At 33.7% G+C, this 19,541-nt stretch overlaps 1 protein-coding gene across 1 annotated transcript; it reads left to right on the top strand.

The window, feature by feature from the left end:
- Positions 1-5,661: 5,661 nt before the first annotated feature.
- Positions 5,662-11,383, top strand: LOC122721161 (RNA-binding protein 14-like). Its single transcript, XM_043948478.1, has 3 exons — positions 5,662-5,676; positions 8,990-9,051; positions 9,185-11,383. The coding sequence occupies exons 1-3, from the start codon at positions 5,662-5,664 to the stop codon at positions 10,764-10,766; spliced, it is 1,659 nt and encodes a 552-aa protein (XP_043804413.1). The 3' UTR covers positions 10,767-11,383.
- Positions 11,384-19,541: the final 8,158 nt, after the last annotated feature.

Raw genomic sequence — 19,541 nt, forward strand, 5'->3', positions numbered from 1 at the left:
TTTATAATAATAATAATAATGTTAATATTATACGCTGGTATAATCGTAACGAGGGAATTATCCTTCTTCTATTATATAAATTCGACGTATCGAGTAAATGTTGCTCCACATATTTCCTAATTGAAAACAAGGAAAAGTAATGATTCGTATATACTTACAATTTTATAAGGTGACACGGATAGATACGAAAAAACGTGTTTACGTTTTATCGCTACACCAATTACTTTTAACGAGCGTGTCGAGCGTTCGAAAAATCTCTCCTCTTTAACGCTTATCATTCATAGCCGTTTCATCGATTTGTACAATTTACAACAAATTGTGCGCCTCGCCTCGAATATATATTACGAATTCCGTAGAAAAAGAAAGAAACACGATCAAACGTTTTTGATCTCGAGTGATAAATTTTCGCGAACGCTCGAGTCTTTAACGAAGATTGGGCGCGTTTTATTTTTATTTTTTTAGAGAGGACGGCAATAAAAAAAAGTGAAATTCGCTTTATGATAATTCATCTTTGCGTTTAACTTTCAATAGTGCATAACCGACGGAAAACAATTGGAAAGTAATTGATATGACATCGATCCTTCCTTTTTTCTTCTTTTCTTTTCTATTTATCGCGTTATTACGCGTTTCACGTAACGTAATAACGTTATGTCAATACGGTCGAGCGGGTTATTAGAACACCTAAAGCAGAAATTCTTATTATTCTCTTTTTACAATTGTACGCCTGATATCTAAGAGAGAGAGAGAGAGAGAGAGAGAAAATAGAAGATATTTTCTCCTCGTTTCGTTTCGGGACGAACTATCCGCGGTTCGCTCGAAGGACGATTTCGTTCGTGCTCCTCGATTCGTACCTCCTCCTCCTCCTCCTCCGTCATCAATCGTGTTACGCTCGGTGAAAGTAACCAACCGCCATTATCCTTTGGAATATAAAAGAGCGGAGAAGACGAACAGCTGCAACCCTAAATTGAAAGAAAGTCAAAGTGACCCGATCATGAGGCGTAATGACGACTTTCAGCATTCTTTCAAACAGCTCTCAGTCTCGACTTCGTTTTCACTTCGTTTACCTCGAATTCCAGAGAGAGACAGAAAGAGAGAGAAATAATATAACGATTCGCACCATTTCTACGTCCATCGATTCGCGATCGATAAAACAGATTTGAAAACGAAAAGATTCGACGATATTAAATATAACGAGAATTAATACAAAATGATCGAAAAAGAGAAGGGGAGAATAGTATAGAATAGAGTTTTAATTAATTAAGGAAAATTATATCTCAGTTACGATTACAATCGCACAATTGTGCGTCCAATGTTGCGGGAAAGCGATCTTTTGATTAAAAGTGTATCAAGAATGAATGGAGAGTTTCGTGCAACTCGCTCGAAACTTTCACTCACAAAAATAATGAAAATAGCCGAGCGACAGAGGCGGAGAGGCGAGGAAATATATCTCTCACGGTAGCGAAGACGGGTTGCAAGGGTCAATGGTAGATTCACCGAGACCGAGAAACCGTTTCCCGTTTTCACTCTCGCCGCCAAGATCGATCGGCTGCACGTGATCGCGTTCTCTGCTTCCTTCGCAGGATAATTTTTTGGCCGTGACCCGGTATCGAAGAACACCCCTCCCCCTCCTGGAAAAAAAACCTCTTGCTAGTAGTAGTAGGTTTAAGGTCAAGGCGATTCACTTTCATCTTCCCTTTTCGAAATAATATTCGACGAAAATTTGTCACCTTTTATTTATATATATATATATATTATTCTTTCACCTTTCTCCAAGTAAAAAATAATCCTACGCTAATTTAATTTTTTTTCTTGGAACATTTTTAAAAATCGCGAAACAAATCGTGTCGTGGATTCTTAATAATAATGAACAGTTTTGAAAGCAATGATCGCTGTTTATAACAATCCTGTCTGTTAATTACGAGGGAAGCAATTATCCATCGATAGGAGGCGCAAGGAAGTAGTGTATTGTCGCGATGTTTTATGCATTCGAGGGGTCATGGAACGCGTCACTTCCGCGTCGTTCTAATGGCATCGCGGAAACGATAGTGGATAGTGAAAGGTATCAAATCGATAGGATGGAATCGAAAGAAAGCGACTGTTTTTTTTCATAGGAGAGATGAAAATCTTGTAGCTTCTCCTTCTTCTGTTCCCTGCATCCTTCAATTTGGTTGAAACGGAAGCGTAGGTTCCGTTGCACTTGTTTCGATCGTTGTAACGGTCTCTTCCTTATTTAACAGCGTGAGATAAAAAAGGATGAAAGATGTAAGAGGGGGAAAAAATTGTGTGATCATAAATTTGGAGCGTGTTTTTTAATAAAAAAAAAAAAAAGGAAGGAGTTTATGGCGGTGACCGGTTTCTTGGAAGAAAAAAAAGAAGAGGAAGAAAGGAAAAAAATTCGAAGAAGCGGTTGCGAAAGAAGCGGCCAAAGAGAAAGAAGAAAAAGAACTATCGATTAGTGGGTCAGGGAACGTTCGTAAAATTAAACGATTGCTTTCATCGAATAGTTTCGTACGTCGATCTCCGGGATCCGTTCCATTAATCACTTAGAAACTGAGTTTAACTGAGAACTGTTTGTCAGGGGCAACAGTTTTTCGTAAATTATAATAAATAATCGTTCGATCAAATAATCGGACGGAATTAATTTAGATCTTCTCTAGGAGATATAAATTATAATATTATTTACATAAATGGAAATATGGAATAAACGTGGAGTCGAGTCTAAAAATATCTAAAAAGAGAAGAAAAAATAAAAAAGGAGGGCGAATCAAGATCGAAAATAAAATTGGAAAGCGAGGAAGGTCAAAGATCTGTTAGTACACACACTCTACATTCTTTCTCTATGATACCACTGCCCATTCTCTCCTCTCTTCTTTCGTTCGAGGTGCAATTTCACCGCGATTATCGAGCCTCGTTTCCGTGCTACGCAACCCGTGGAGCTTTCCCGATCTTTCTGGGGGTCATTAATATTTTATACGGAGCACGACCGATTACTAAGAGAATTCCTGCCAACTCTCACATTCGATCTAATCTTTCAACGGTCGATTGCGCAATCTTCGTGATTCGTGATCCCTACTCTCGATTCGATGATAAAATAACGCTGTCATAAAAAATTTCCTTAAAAAAAAAAAAAAATTGATATTAATATATTAACAAATCAATATTTTACACGACCGATTATTCCTTTTGTTCCTGCCAATTCTCACGTTCGATCTAATCTTTCAACGGTCGATTGCGCAATCTTCGTGATTCGTGATCCCTATTCTAGATTCGATGACAAAAAATTTCGCTGTCATCAAAAATTTCCTTAAAAAAAAAAAAAATTGATATTAATATATTAACAAATCAATATTTTACACGACCGATTATTCCTTTTGTTCCTGCCAATTCTCACGTTCGATCTAATCTTTCAACGGTCGATTGCGCAATCTTCGTGATTCGTGATCCCTATTCTAACGATGTCATCAAAAATTTCCTTAAAAAAAAAAAAATGATATTAATATATTAACAAATCAATATTTTACACGATCGATTATTCTTTTTGTTTCTGCCAATTCTCACGTTCGATCTAATCTTTCAACGGTCGATTGCGCAATCTTCGTGATTCGTGATCCCTACTCTCGATTCGATGACAAAATAACGCTGTCATCAAAAATTTCTTTAAAAAAAAAAAAAAATTGATATTAATATATTAAGAAATCAATATTTTACACGACCGATTATTGTTTCATTCCTGCAAATTCTTACGTTCGATCTAATCTTTCAACGATCGATTGCGCAATCTTCGCGATTCCTCCTTATTCTCGATTCGATAACAAAATAACGATGTTATCCAGACTTTTCCCTTTATAAAAGAAAAAGAAATCTTGATAAAAATAGTAGATTAATAAATTAATATTTCATACAGAGCGATTATTAATAAATTTTAATAAAAATAATAAATTAATATTTTGTATTATTTCGTTTTTGGCCCCTGGATTGGATAACAAAATAACGATATTATCCAAATTTTTTCCTTCACAGAAAAAAAAATTAATCGTAATAAAAATAAATCAATAAATTAATATTTTATACGGATCGATTCCGAATTAGATAGCAGAATAACTCATCCAGATACTTTCCTTTACAAAAAAATTAATCTCAATAAAAATGATAAAAATATAATATGAAATGAGATAATAAAAATTGGAACGGGAAAACAGGATCGAACGAAGGAATTTTTATCTTTTAGATCGATTGGATAATTGACTATATATAATAAGTGAATTAGCGTCGAGTTCGATCAATTACGCAATTGTACATGTATATATATACGTATATTGCATAATTTGGTCCATTCAGGTTACGGGCAAGATAAATGCTTTGCGGATCGTGGATAATCGATCGGAGATTATCGATGAAAGTTATGACATTGGATGAAAATGGAACGAGTGGGAGTCGTTTTGTAACGCTTCCACCGCTTTCCCGGGATTACGAATCAAAGATATATTCAAACGGTACATATACACGAGGAACACGATTGCATAAAACGTTTTAACCGTTCTACCTAGTGAAAGTAAACAAATGCAGTGTACGTACGTACGCACGCACGTATGCACGTTCCTCTTTCCTGTTTGCGATTGAATACCAGCATTCGGGGTTTTATCACGGCAGTTGAGTTGTAAAACGCGTACAGCGTTAATTAATCCTAACGTAACATTTAGCCTCTTCCCTTCGCTGTATCGCTTCCTCGCACACGTACCACGATCCTCCGCAAAGAAAGAAGATTTCACGTGTCCTTTCCTGCAAAAAAAAAAACAAATAATAGTAATATTACAAGATAGGTCAAAGTTTACGCCATTTCTTCGAAATTTCTCACTCTCTCGTTTCTCTTCCAAGTGTACATTCAACATTTTTTTCTCGCCCTCGCGTCACTTCCTTAATTTACATTTCGACTCGTCGAGTCGAGTTCCGAATTTTTACCAAACCGCTTCTACTTCGAATTCCTTTTCTTTTTCTTTCTTTCTTCTTAAACAAAATATAATTTATCGTTTCACATTAAATCGAAGATCACATCTTTCGGAACGACGATTAATAATTCGTATCGAATCGTAACACTTTCCATTATTACCAACGTCTCCTCTAACGATAGCGATCAACGGCTTCGCTCTACGATGGTGTTCCACCGCGCATGCGAAAAAGAGGAAGAAGAAGAAGAGAAGGAGGAGGAAGAAGGAAAGAAGGAAAACAGAAAAAAAAGTTGACTCCGCGCGATGGGCCGCCAAATGCCCCTTTTACCTTCGTGGACGGGCGATCATAACGGCCGTTACGATCTCTCCCCCCTCTCCGCAGGTAAGTTCAAGATGTGAGCCATCGTATAGCCGTCGAGAACGTAACTAACAACGTGTATACCCCTCCTCGAAATGTGTTTCTCTCTCTGTGTTCTAGGGGCGACTAGCCGCCTAGGCGGAGGGAACGTTCGCTATAAAAGGAACGGTAGACACGAGAAATTTGTCAGAGGAGTGACGAACCGTAACATTATTGTAAAAATAAAAGGTTGAAAAAAGAATACATATATACACACATATATATACATACATACAAAGGCGGCAGCCTTTGCCGTTTCTCTTCTTTTTCTTCTTCTTTTTTTTCGCGCGGTGAACGACACCCCTTCAACTTGAGAAGATGCGGTCCAGCCTGGTCAGTGTCCATTTTTCTTCTTCTTTTTCTCCTTTTTTTTTTTTTTTTTCCCTTTTACATCTTACGGGTCGTAATCGTACGTGACTTCGAGTACGTGTAAATCGAGTACGAGTGAAGTACGTCTGTGAAGAAGAAAAAAAAAAATAAAAAAGCAACGAGAAAATCTGTGATCTTCTTTTCATCGTTAACGAACTCGTGGGGGAGGGGGAAGTGATCGAAGAAGTTACTGGAATCTCTCCTTCTCTCCGTGAAACGCCTTTTGGCGCCTCGTGTAACAGGATAAAAGTCTATATATATATATATATACATATAATATATATATGAATGTTGTTATTGTTGTGGTTAAAAAAAAAAAAGAAAAAGGAAGTGAAAGTACTTAAAATATATCGTTTCGTAATAAAACGGTTATCGAAGTTTATAAATTTAAAGTTTTAAAATTAGAAAAATTAGAGAGGATGGAAAATAAAAATTGGATACAGGTTTTGAGATGGAGCCACAATGCAATATAGATTAATCGTGTTAATTTTCTCAGAGATCTCATTACGTGGAAGAAACGTAATCGTGTAAATACACGGATCGATTTTCAAAGTGTTTTCTTTTTTTGATATCGTGTGTGTGCGCGCCGCGTATTGAATTAACCCCCTCCATCGTGTAACCTAGCTCGAGGCTCGTTCGAGTCACTGAATTCAGAGCTGTTTCTCTAGGAGATATTCAGAATGGAAAGTCGAACAGTGTGTACTCGTGCCTCGAATGATCATCTCTCGTGAAACTGGGGACTCGTGGAAACTCGTTCACTTTCCTCCCAAGTTTCAACCCGGTTCCAGACGGAACGGAAACGCAACTTTTTTTACGCAACGAATATTTCCCGGGGATCTTCAAATATTAATCCGCCTGAAATATTTGTAAATATTTACCGTGGCTTCTTCGTATTTGCCCACCCATTCATTCCGCGTATGAATAACGGTATGAACGTAGCGGAGACCTCGAGGACATGTCACGCTTTTTCCTTTCTATCGTTTAACTTAATGCCATGTTTCTTAACTTTCTATTATAATTCCTAATATTTTCGTGAATTTGGATCGTTCGATGGAAATTGGAAGGTTCGATGTAACGAACTTTCTTAAATACGAAATTGTGAAAACAATTGTTAAATCCATCGGTATCGCGTGTTTTACTCGTGAAAAAAAATTTCAAATTTCTTAGATTAAAATTTCTTTCGAAAGAAAAAAATCGATCGATAGCAAATTGTCCTTGTTTCTTCATCGTACGAGATTATTTTAATCCAACTTGGTGACTTTTCGACTTTTCGAAATTTTTTCCATTTTTCCAACCATGGAGGATCGATTAATAGATCTTGCTCTAAAACGACGGTGGTGATCGACAGGTAACAGGTAACGCGCAGTGCAGTGGCAAACCGGTTCTCCGAAATGGCGGTCGGCTCGGAAATAAGAGGCGAAAAATGAGAGAATTTATTTATTGGGGTTGGGAGACGAAATTGGGAAGAAGCCCACTTTCCCCTCCGTTCTTCCGACTAATGAACGGTCACGAGTTTCACGATCGACCTCCAGTTTCTACGTTGATGATGGAATTGGAGAGGAGGGGGGGAAAAAAAACTAGAGAGACAAAGAGAGAGAGAGAGAATAAGGGGGGCCACCGTTGACCCCATTCCCAGTCCTGTTTACACTCAGTTCGTTAGTTCGCACGCGGACACTTTCATTTTTTTGAGAGACATGCTCGTAAAATAACCGACAAGATATATTATCATTATTATTATTATTATTATTATTCGTGACTTTTTTTTTAAAATAGAACAAGTTACTCGTCTTGATTATAAATCGATCTTCTTGTCGCCATTCCTTTTCTCTCTCTCTCTCTTATCGATTTTCGATAGATCGATCTTGGAAAGAGAAGCACTCGATTTTAATTTTATAATTAATTGATTTTTAACAAACAAATTTTTTCAAGAAAAAGATTAGATGTGTCGTAAAATAATCAAGAAGATATATCATCATTATTATTATTATTATTATTATTATTATTCGTGACTTTTTTTTTAAAATAGAACAAGTTACTCGTCTTGGTTGTAAATCGATCTTCTTGTCGCCATTCCTTTTCTCTCTCTCTCTCTCTCTCTTATCGATTTTCGATAGATCGATCTTGGAAAGAGAAGCTAACTCGATTTTAATTTTATAATTAATTGATTTTTAACAAACAAATTTTTTCAAGAAAAAGATTAGATGTGTCGTAAAATAATCGAGAAGATATCATTATCATTATTGTTATTCTGTGATTTTTTTTTTAACGTTTCCAGAACAAGTTATTGGTTAAATCGATCTTCTTGTCGTCATTTCTTCTCTCTTTCATAGATTTTATAGATAAATCGATCTTGGAAAGATTTCAATTTTACACGGAATACTTTTCAATCAATTTTAGGTTCTTTTAAATTTTTATGAAAAAATTGTGCGATAAGAAATCTTTTTCAAGAAAAAGATTCGCTGCTTTAAAATAATATTCGATTCCACGTTTGACCTCTATTTTCTTTTTTCTTTTCAAATAAATTCGAATAAATTCGAATAATGATTATACACGAACTATATATATATATAAACTAATTATAAATTCGAATTGGGAAAATAAAATTTTTTAAAAAGCAAGAATCATCTCGTGCGAATCGTAGAATCGAAATAAGCCCCGTGTAATAAGAGAAATTGGATCGAGAAACGTATCTCATTGAATCTATCAAGATCAACGCTTGAAATCTTCCGTATGAATTTTTATATTTATCACAATGATCTCTCAAGGTGTGCTTAAATTTGTCCTCTTCAAATTCTTCTTTTTCTTCCAAGAGAAATTGTTAAATTGGAAAATAATAGGGAATAAGGTTAACAAAGGTTATTCGAACTCTCGCACGGTCGAGATGCAAGTGGGGATAAACCGCGAAGGTCGAGCGGGATATAGATTGAAATCAGCCAGTAATTATAAGTATAATGCTCGTGTAACTATTTCAGTTACAATACAAGAGATTGAATCGATAGGTCCGGAGGTATTACAGGTAATTACACAGTAGCTACCTGGAATCGGCTGAACGTCTAACTAATCCCATGATCGCCTCATTTGCATTTCTGCTCGATACGGTCGTATCGTCTCTTCTTCCGCCAGAGAATTACCCATCTTCGTATTCGTATAAACAGAAAATTTTCCTCCGATCGGGAGGAATTAATATTTCTGATCTTCCGTATGAATTTTTATAATTAACCATGATCTCTTAACGTGTGCTTAAATTTCTCTAATCGTCGAAATAATTTTATTACAGTTATTCCTGTGTTCCCTCCTTCTCGTATCCGCTTTTGGAGACCCGATAAGGATAAAAAAAGAGTGAGTAAAAACCGATAAAAACCTATGATTTTCAATTATCTCGACCTATAATAATAATAATAATCCTATAATATAATATATATAATATAATAATCCTATAACCTATAATAATAATATCACAAACGAATTTCAGAGCGCCGTTGAACCCACCCCCGAGTCAATACGCTCCGCCAGCAACCTCTTACGGAGTTCCCATAGGATCCACTTACAACGTACCCTCTGATTCCTACGGTGCTCCACCACCACCACAACCCCCGTCCTCCTCCTACGGCGCCCCATCCCCCTCTTACGGCGCTCCATCGGCTCCTTCCTCCTCCTACGGCGCCCCATCCCCCTCCTACGGCGCTCCATCGGCTCCTTCCTCCTCCTACGGCGCCCCATCCCCCTCCTACGGCGCTCCATCGGCCCCTTCCTCCTCTCACGGCGCCTCATCGGCTCCATCCTCCTCCTACGGCGCCCCATCCTCCTCCTACGGCGCTCCATCCTCCTCTTATGGCGCCCCATCCTCCTCTTACGGGGCCCCATCGGCCTCATCCTCCTCTCATGGCGCTCCATCGGCCCCATCCTCCTCCTACGGCGCCCCATCCTCCAGCTACGGCGCTCCATCCTCCAGCTACGGTGCTCCATCAGCTCCATCCTCCTCCTACGGCGCTCCATCGGCCTCATCCTCCTCTCACGGCGCCCCATCGGCTCCATCCTCCTCCTACGGCGCCCCATCCTCGAGCTACGGCGCCCCATCCTCGAGCTACGGCGCCCCATCCCCCAGCTACGGCGCCCCATCGGGCCACGGTTCCTTGGAAAGCGATCAAGGGTACGGTAGTGGCGGAGGATCGTTCGGCGGAGACGGAAGCGGGCACGGGGGAGGTGGAGGATTGTCGAGCTCGTACGGGCCACCAGCCCAATCCTACGGCCCCCCTCCGGCTCAACCGCCCCAGGGTAGGTGGGAGAAGAAACTGACGTGGAAAGCGGAATGGAAACGGATCTGGAAAACGGAGCAGAAGCTGGCTTGGAAGCAGGAATGGAAGAAGGTGCAGGTGCCCGTGTGGAAGGAGGTTCAGGTGCCCGCGTGGAAGGAGGTGAAGGTGCCTGTTTGGAAGAAGGTTCAGAAGCCGGTGTGGAAGGAGGTTCAGGTGCCTGTGTGGAAGGAGGTGCAGGTCCCCGCGTGGAAGAAGGTTTGGAAACCGGTGTGGAAGGAGGTGCAGGTTCCCGCGTGGAAAGAGGTCCAGGTGCCCGATTGGAAGAAGATCTGGGTCCCGGAATGGGTGAAGATAGGCATACCCGGTGAACAGTACGTGGGCAAGGATCAGCACGGATGGCAGTACACGAGCCACGACCTTTGGAAGAAGAAACTGATCTGGAAACCTGTGTGGAAGAAGGTATGGAGGACGGAGAAGAAGCAGGTGTGGGTGAGCGAGAAGAAGCTGGAGTGGAAGGCCGAGTGGAAACAGGTGTGGAAGACGGAGAAGAAGCAAGCGTGGGTGGCAGATAAGAAGCTCGTGTGGAAGGAGGAGTCGGTACAGGTTTGGGTGCCGGAGAAGAAACAGATTTGGGTGACGCAGAAGAAGCAGGTGTGGAAGGACGAGTGGAAGAGCAAGTGGGTGCCTGTTTGGAAGGACGTGCAGGTACCGGCGTGGAAGAAGGTATGGAAGCCCGTTTGGGAGAAAGTTTGGGTACAAGTCGAAACTCACCGCGACGAGCATCACGGCTACAAGTAACTTATCCCCCCTCTCTTTCTTTCTCTCTCTCTCTCTCCTTCGTTCCAGTATCTTTCTCTACGACAATAAACGAACGATAAAATTTCGTTCGAATTTTTTGCTAGCGTGACGTCGTAGCCTGGGGAGGGAGAGGGGGATCGAAGGTCTTTGTCGAGGCTCGTCATCGGCCTGCGTTCGTCTTTCCTCTCTCGCGTCTCGAGGGAATAGCACCGCGATGCGATTGTGGTGGAACGTAGAGAAATAGAAATGGGTCCTCTTTCTTGCGAAAGGAATGGAGCTTGGAAGACGAAGAAAGAAAAAACGAGGAATGTTCTTCTATTTCTTTTTTTTTTTAGACGAATTTCGAAGATTCATTGTCCGCGAGATTGTTTCAATTAAATCGAATGATATTTTCTCGTTTTTCTTCTTTTTTTTTTTTTTTTTTTGATGAGAAGAAATAAGAAGTTTTTATCGTACGATTTTATTATTCGGTCTTTAGAGTTTAAGAACTCGTGCTGGTCGTCCATGTCGCCGGACAAGCCATACATGACACATCGAGCGTAATCATTCTTATTTACTTGTAAATAACGATTCTCTTCGTATAGAGAAATATATATATATATATATAAATATGGATATTTTTGTACGATGTTGTGTATGTTATCGTAATAAAGTACAGTTTTTCTTTTTTTAAATTTTCGAGTTTTGTTTCTCGACTTCAAACACACGAGCAAGAATCGATCGAGAAGAATCTGTTTTTTTTTCTTTTCAAATAATTTGATACAATTTATATTCGTAAAAGAGAGTATAATATTTAATATTTATATTGCATCGTGAAAGAGGTAAAAAGTAAATAAACATATAACAAATGTAAAAAAATATGAAAAAATTTGTATCAATATTTATTAATGAAACAATTCAAATCGCGATAAATTTATTTCCATAATATTCAGAGAACAGAGAAAATTGGATATTTCTTTGATTATTAAGAAGATTCCAATAATTCCTCGTTAATTTCAATGGCAGCGAGTCAAAAATCAACCGATATTCTTAATCGAATTCTTGCGAAGTCTTTGTTTCCACATTTGACGGAATGTCGAATCCTCCCTCTTTAAAATATTTTCAAGAGGCTTTTCTTCCTCTGGACGAACCTTCTCAGCCATCCTCTTTTCCGAATCCATTATAAAAAGCATAATATCCCATATATCCTCTTCTAAACTGCTACGAATATAGAGTTGCTGCGAATCTCCTTTCTGCCAATTATATCTTATCGCGTCTCTTTATAATGGCGTAAAAAAGAATGCCTCGTGCACGCGATAAATTTTGTTACAGGTCAAAACAATTAGCCACGCGCGGTCAAGTAAACGTTATAATTATGAGTAATGATTGATGATGCTGAAATTTCAGTAACATTGATATCATAATCTAGACATTTTTATTCTTTCAAATAAATTTTTTAAAAAAAATTTATTTAACGCCAGAATCGGTATCTGTTTTATTATATGTGAATCTCGTACATTTAACTCGAAAAACATTAAATTGTAATTCGATCGTGCAATGTGTGATTTTTAATCTTCGTTTTCGTAAATATAATTAAACTTTGTCGTGTGCGCAATATACGAGGATGATAAATAATTTTGGAATTTTTTTTTAGAGCGGGGGAGGGAAGATTTCAAAAACTCTGTTTAGAGAAAATACAAATATCGCTGGAACGCGAGAGATTTTTTTCTTTCTTTCTATGATAAATGATTTTTGATAATCTTCTTTTATCATTAATCGTCGTTTTACTCGATTTTATATCAATTTAATTAATAATTATTAACTATTATCTTTTTTATTAATTAATTAATTTTTCTACCAAAATAAGATTATTCGATTGTTTGATTTTATATTTAATTATCAGTTATATTGATAATAACATGTTTACAATATTCAATTTCGTATCGATATAATTTCTTAATTTTTTCATCCAGATAGAACTCATTTGAAATTCCTAAAAAAAGAAAATTTATTAAAAAAGTTTTCTTCCTTTACAACATCTGTGAAATTATTTCAATTTATCGATTGATTTTTTACATCGATCAATTTTTATTCAATGATGTAATATAATCTTCGATAATATCTTATCCAATCTTTAACAATCTTTATTTAAAATATATCTTTTCTTTCTCGATTTCGAGTGTTTTAATTCGAATATATTAAATTACAGATAAATTATAATATATCGATTTCAATTACGGGGAAAAGAAAATTTTCAGAGAGAAAGTAAAAATTCCAATCGATTCATCTTCTATATTTTTCGAAATTAACTTTTGTACTCGAATCCAAAAAAAATATTTTTTCTTTTTCTCAATTTCGAATTCAATATCGATTTCAATTACGGGGAAAAGAAAATTTTCAGAGAGAAAGTAAAAATTCCAATCGATTCATCTTCTATATTTTTCGAAATTAATTTTTGCACTCGAGTGCAAAAAAAATATTTTTTCTTTTTCTCAATTTCGAATTCAATATCGATTTCAATTACGGGGAAAAGAAAATTTTCAGAGAGAAAGTAAAAATTTCATTTTCTATACTTTTCCAAATTTACTTTTCGCACTTTTAGTAAAAAGTTCCGCGTTTCGATTCCCAAGCGCGGAGGCAGTTGCATAAATACGAGGAATCGTGTTCACACGCTAGACATTAATTTCCTCTGGATGAAAGCTGTTAGTTTTCTATCGAACAAAGAGGAAGAAGAGTTGGGGGAGGAGAGGGGGAAGATGCTTTCTAGGGATAAGATGAGATTCAAGGGAACGGGTACATCTCAGGGTCTTCAGGGTCGCGATTCATCGCTCATGACCTTTACTTTCTCCGTTTTCCGTGAGCGTGACAACTTGTTGTGGGATGAGAAGCATGGAAAGGGGAAGAAGAAAAAAAGAAAAAAAACAGGATGGCGAGAAGAGATGGTCGGAAGCGGCCATGCCTGTGTTTAATCACTCTTGATACTTTGAAAGAGAACTTTGTGGGGAAAAAATATGGCTAAAGAAGGAAAAGAGACTTTCAAAGAGCGAATTTGATTGATCGTCCTGTCGCCGAGGAAATTTTTTAAATTCGATAAAACATGTTTCGACTCGAGCTGCCACACACACACACCTAACTTGTTTCGATTCGATACATTGATAAAAATTGATAAAAATGTTTCAATAAACGCGATTTAAATAGACAACGAAGAGATTAAATCGAGATTCAGATTGATTGATAAAAGTGAATTCGAACAAAAATCGTCTTTTTTTTGAAAGTCTATATTTTTGCAAAAAAAATGAGTTAATGATAATTTTAATTCAAATATAGATATCGTTTTTTTAATATTTATAATCGCACAGTCAATGGTGTACAAAATTCTCGTAAATTAATTAAAAAAAGTATTGAATTGTAAAAATTGTTATCGCCCTTTTTATTAAATAAGTTTGGTAATTGTTAGTTATCTTACTAATTAATTTAGTTTTCACACTTGTTTATTTATAAATTCATTGTAATATTCGTTTACTTAATTGTCTTCATTTTAATTATTATTTCTTATATTTCAGAAAAGTCAACTGTAAAAGAAATTAATTTAAAATTACTATTTATATTTTTCATAATATTCTATTATTGAAAGTGACATAAATCCGTATTTGTAGCTAAAAAATTATTTATTTTCTTTTATCAATATTGCATAACAAAATTTAACAAGTTTATAATATTAAAAACATAATTAATTAAGTTGATTAAAATGCAAATCCTTATATCTAATCCTAAATATCTCGAATGTATGAATAATTAGACCACTTTCAAAAAGAACGGCTCAATTAATAAATGATAAAAAAAAAACTAAAACATTGATAAATAAAAAATTGATAATTAAAACGAGTGCAATATTTCTTTCTTATCCTTATCTTCACGCTCCTATGAATCATTTTTAATCTAACTCTAGTTTAACAATCCAATAATGATAATAACGGAATGGAAAAAGATAACGAAAAAATAAATATGAAATAAATTCGAAATAATCGTATAATCGCGATCCGTAATGTTACTACTAGGAAATATCGTTCTTCCACTTTCTTCGCCGCTATCTCACGGTACGCAACATTAAAATTCACGATATTTCTTTCCGCGCTTTCTTAACGGAGATAAGGGAAGCCGCTTTCGAACATCCACCTACAGGTGGAAATATCTCTGTGCGAGGCAGACACGAGTAGTAAATGCAATTAGCATATAATGATCGCGGGACGAGTTCAAAGAGAAGCTCCAATCAACGTGTCGACCGGCTTCCATGGATGGTGAAAGTTCCGGATACCGGTGGTGGGCGTCTCGTATATAACAACACGATCGTACGAGCATTAAGTTTCAGAGCTCCGATGATCTCGGAACGCGGTGTTCGTGTGCGAACGTAGAGAAATAAAAAGTTGATGAAGATGAAGAGATAGAGATCGAAAAATGAAAGAAGAAGAAAAATTAAATAGATTAAAATGTACAAATTTTTAATAAGAATTTATATCTATAGATAATGGATCTATGTATGTGGATTAAATTGTAGAATATTTTGAATTTTTAGAAATTTTGGAAATTTAAGAAAATTTGGAAAAATTGAAATGTGATTTAGATTGAAAGAATTAAAAGAGGATTTTATGATTTGATTTTGAGAAGATGATAAAAAAAAAGATTTAATAGATTTGATCAAAGATAAATTTTTGAAGATATTTTGGGAAAAATGAATTTTTTTATCCATTTAAATGATCGATACAAAAATATAATTTTGAACTTCTTTTCTGTTTTATAAATAATTGATATATTTAGATAAATTTTATTATGAATTAGATATATTATGGATTAGAGATAGCAGGAATATATATTTAAGTTATTGTGACTAGAAAATTTATGTATAATAAATAATAAATAGAAATGATAGCAAATTCATAACAAGCTTATAAAATTAACATGAAATCGTGTTATGAATATGAAATTTAGATATTTCATGTTTAAACACTTTCGTGTTTTTTAAAAAAAAAAAAAAGATTTTGAAAACAACATGAAACCATATTTTTCAAAACTTAAATTAGAAAAGAAATATATAAATTTTTTAGTATTTTTTTAAGTATTTTAATTATTTATCTTAATTATTAACAATAAAATATATAATCTTTTCATGAATAATGTGAACAATTAAAATTATTTATAGGTTTGTAGATATTTTTTTCACGTTTTATTTTTATATTTTTATTGTTACGTTTATCGCTGTAATAATATAATTGCTACCATGAATAGAAAATATACAAAAATTTAAAATTAAAAAAGAATTTTCATCAAAATATTTTTTTAATAAAAAAATAAAAAATACAAATTAAACACATTCAACTCATCCTAATTATTTATGATCTTAATCAATTATTTTTTTCTTCTTACTTCTTACCAAATGTATTAATACAAATAGTGAAATTTTTTTGAAGTCTTCAGTTTTTCTTTATAATAAAAAAATTCTATACAGTAAAATCGATATAATATTTTTTCTTTTGTATATATGTATATATATTTCTAAAGATATTAACAATTTCTTTTTAGTAATTATCAATATTTTATCTATATTATTTCATTTTCAATTAGTCACTTAAAGAAACAACAAAAAAATATTGTTAATGCAATTTATGTGATGAATCATATGCATACAATATATGTATGAATCATATTCTTACGTTCATAATTTATTAGTAGTAAATCGAACTATCGAAAGTTATTCATTCTTTATGTATAGCGTGACACGGGGACATATACGATCACATATATTACCCAATAGAAAGTGAATCGTTCATATCGTTAGATTTTTATAGTAATTGCAATCTATCGATATTTTCATCATAAGATTAAGAATGTAGTTTAAGAAAAAACTTGAAACTTTGTCAACGTTATTAATATTCTATTTTATATTTTTTAAGTTCGTTCATTATCATCGTTCGTTATCTCGATAATTATGTGAATAATATGAATAAGCATTAAAAATATAATATACATATCGTTTATTTGTCACAATAATGATAATAGTAATGATAAAACAAAATTTGCAATTTTTATTACATATTATACATAATGTAAAAAAAACCCGTCAATAATATACAATAAAACTAATAATTCTTATTGATAAAGTTTCATATTTTAATTGCATTATATTTTAAGTTAAAGGTGATATCAATTCATTTAACTACGCATTTTTAAACGCAAAGCTTTCCGTTACAATTAACGATAATTTATATATTGTTTTAACTAGTGCATGCATCGAATTATAAATATAACTGGTCTTATATTTTTCCATCGCATTGATGCAAGCAAATCAAGTGCTTCTTTCGAAAGCTGAAGATATTAGAGTACTTTTTGATCATTGATCAATTCTCGTATACTACATAGAATGCGAAGAGGCGAAAAGCATCGTCATGATCTACGTTTACTTGACAAGGCCACTTTCACATGAGTTGCTGTGATGAAGACGAGCACGTGTACATTTTTCCTTTGTATATCTCCTCTACGAATTTCTTATTGACAATCTTTTTTTTTTTAAATTTACTTACTCGCTCATGGAGAAAGTATAATTTATAAATTAACGTATTTATCACTGAAAACTTACACAATTTGCGAATATCTTGTTTCCTGGATTGCGTAAGGAACAAAGAAACTTTAGAACTTAAATATTCTCGGGTACTCAAATATCTGAAAATATAAAATTTTTAAATACATGAGAACTTAGGTTTCACTTTGATATTAAAATTTCAAATTGATATAATGTTTAAAAGAGTTAAATGATTAAATGTTTAAAAGAGTTAAATATTCGGGCACATTATAATTTATTGGAGATTTTTATAAATATATGATAATATTACTTTTATGTTTGAGACAAGTTGTAAATTTGCATATTTTATAAACTTTATGTTTTGGAAATTGATTATTCAAATTTAATTTGGAGATTATTTCGAGATTAAAATGATCGAGAGATTAAAATGATAGAGAGATTAAAATTTCATGATTTTTTTGAATTTTATAAATGATATTTCTTACATTATACAAAAAATTTTATTCTCGAAATGAATCAAAATGAAAAGAATTTAATTATTAGTATAAATAATAAATGGAAAGAATATTAATAGAATAGTTACATCAGTTATACTGTAAGCGAATAACTAGTTTATTTGCTTTTGTATTGTATGTAATATGAAATCATTTGCAACGTAAATGAAATATACAGGTCAATGGTAATGATAGCTTAGAGTAGAAACGTAATTTCACCTAAATAACGTGCATCACTGATCAATTGAAACAAATTTCACTTTCGCGAATTGGGATTAAACGCATTTTACTGCACAATTATATTTTCATAATAAAATTGTGTTTTATGTTATATTTGTAATAAAATTTATGTTTCATTTATTTCATGAGCACTATTGTTATTTATGTTTGTTTAAATATTTATTTATAGTCATGGTTTTCAATTTATAATATGAAATAAATTTTACAAACAAATATATGTTTAAATATATTTATATATATATATATAAAATAAACACTATTTGCATGTATTATGAATATTAACGAAGTAAAAGATATATTTGTTATAATGCAACTAAATTTAAAAAAATATATATATATATTTATATATATTAAAAATAATTATGTTCTTATTATTTTTCACTTTTTACTAATTAGACTGATTATTATAGATAATAATGTAATAATAGCATGTATATCATATAAAAATATATATTCACATATATACGTACCTGATATAACCTAATTTCAAACAAGATTTACAGATTTATATATTATCGGATCGATAAACATTCCGTGACATTCAATTGAACATACAATTAAATATCAAAATTTCACCTGCACAGGACGCATCATTGATTACAGAGTAAGGTTTCACTTTCGAATTGGAATCGTCTCGAATGCATCGAGACACTGGACTTTGAACGATGCAACCACAACTTTTTACTGTATTTATAAACATGCCGGAAATTCAACTGCAATTTGAAAATTGACCGAAGATTAACATTGTAAAAAGATCATGAGAAAATTCATAGAAATTCCGGAAGTTTTTCGGTAAACATTTTCAATAGAATTATACAAAATTATATAAATTTCGAAGATTTACAATAAATAAGTTTATTGTCTACAAACAATACATTATTGTGTATCTCTTGAGAAATTTTCTAATAATAAAACAATCTTTTAAATAATTATAGAAAAATTAATTTTTCTTACATCCTAAATATGAAAAATTCTATATATAAATATAATAATAATTTAAATTTTGAATAAATATTTCATGAAAATCTCTAATGAATTTCTTATGAAATTCATGATTTAAATTGTTTTTTTTATTGTTCGATCACATTTCCACATTGAAATGATAGTTTCACTTTCGACCCAATATAATTTTTTTCGACTTCAGATGCATCTTCAACTCTCTATTCGAACAGTTTCATGTTAAGGATGTAACCACCATCGTGACTTTCCCATCGTGGAAATTGCTTGTTCGCTTGACTAGAAAAGAGGAGACTGAATCACATGAGAAAAAATAACTAGCCTTGATGACCTTTAGAATATGATACATTTATTTTTTATTTAGTTATTTGTATTTTCAGTGGTATCGAATACTATATTTTATTATATTTCATCATATATATGATAATATATAATATAATAAAATAATCATCAATTAAAAAATAAAAATATGTATTATCTTAATTTAATAAAATTTTTTAATATTATTCAAAGGATATGCTAATGATTCTT

This window comes from Apis laboriosa, unplaced genomic scaffold, assembly GCF_014066325.1.
Source record: "Apis laboriosa isolate Shangri-la unplaced genomic scaffold, ASM1406632v1 scaffold14551_cov152, whole genome shotgun sequence".
Lineage (NCBI taxonomy): Eukaryota > Metazoa > Arthropoda > Insecta > Hymenoptera > Apidae > Apis > Apis laboriosa.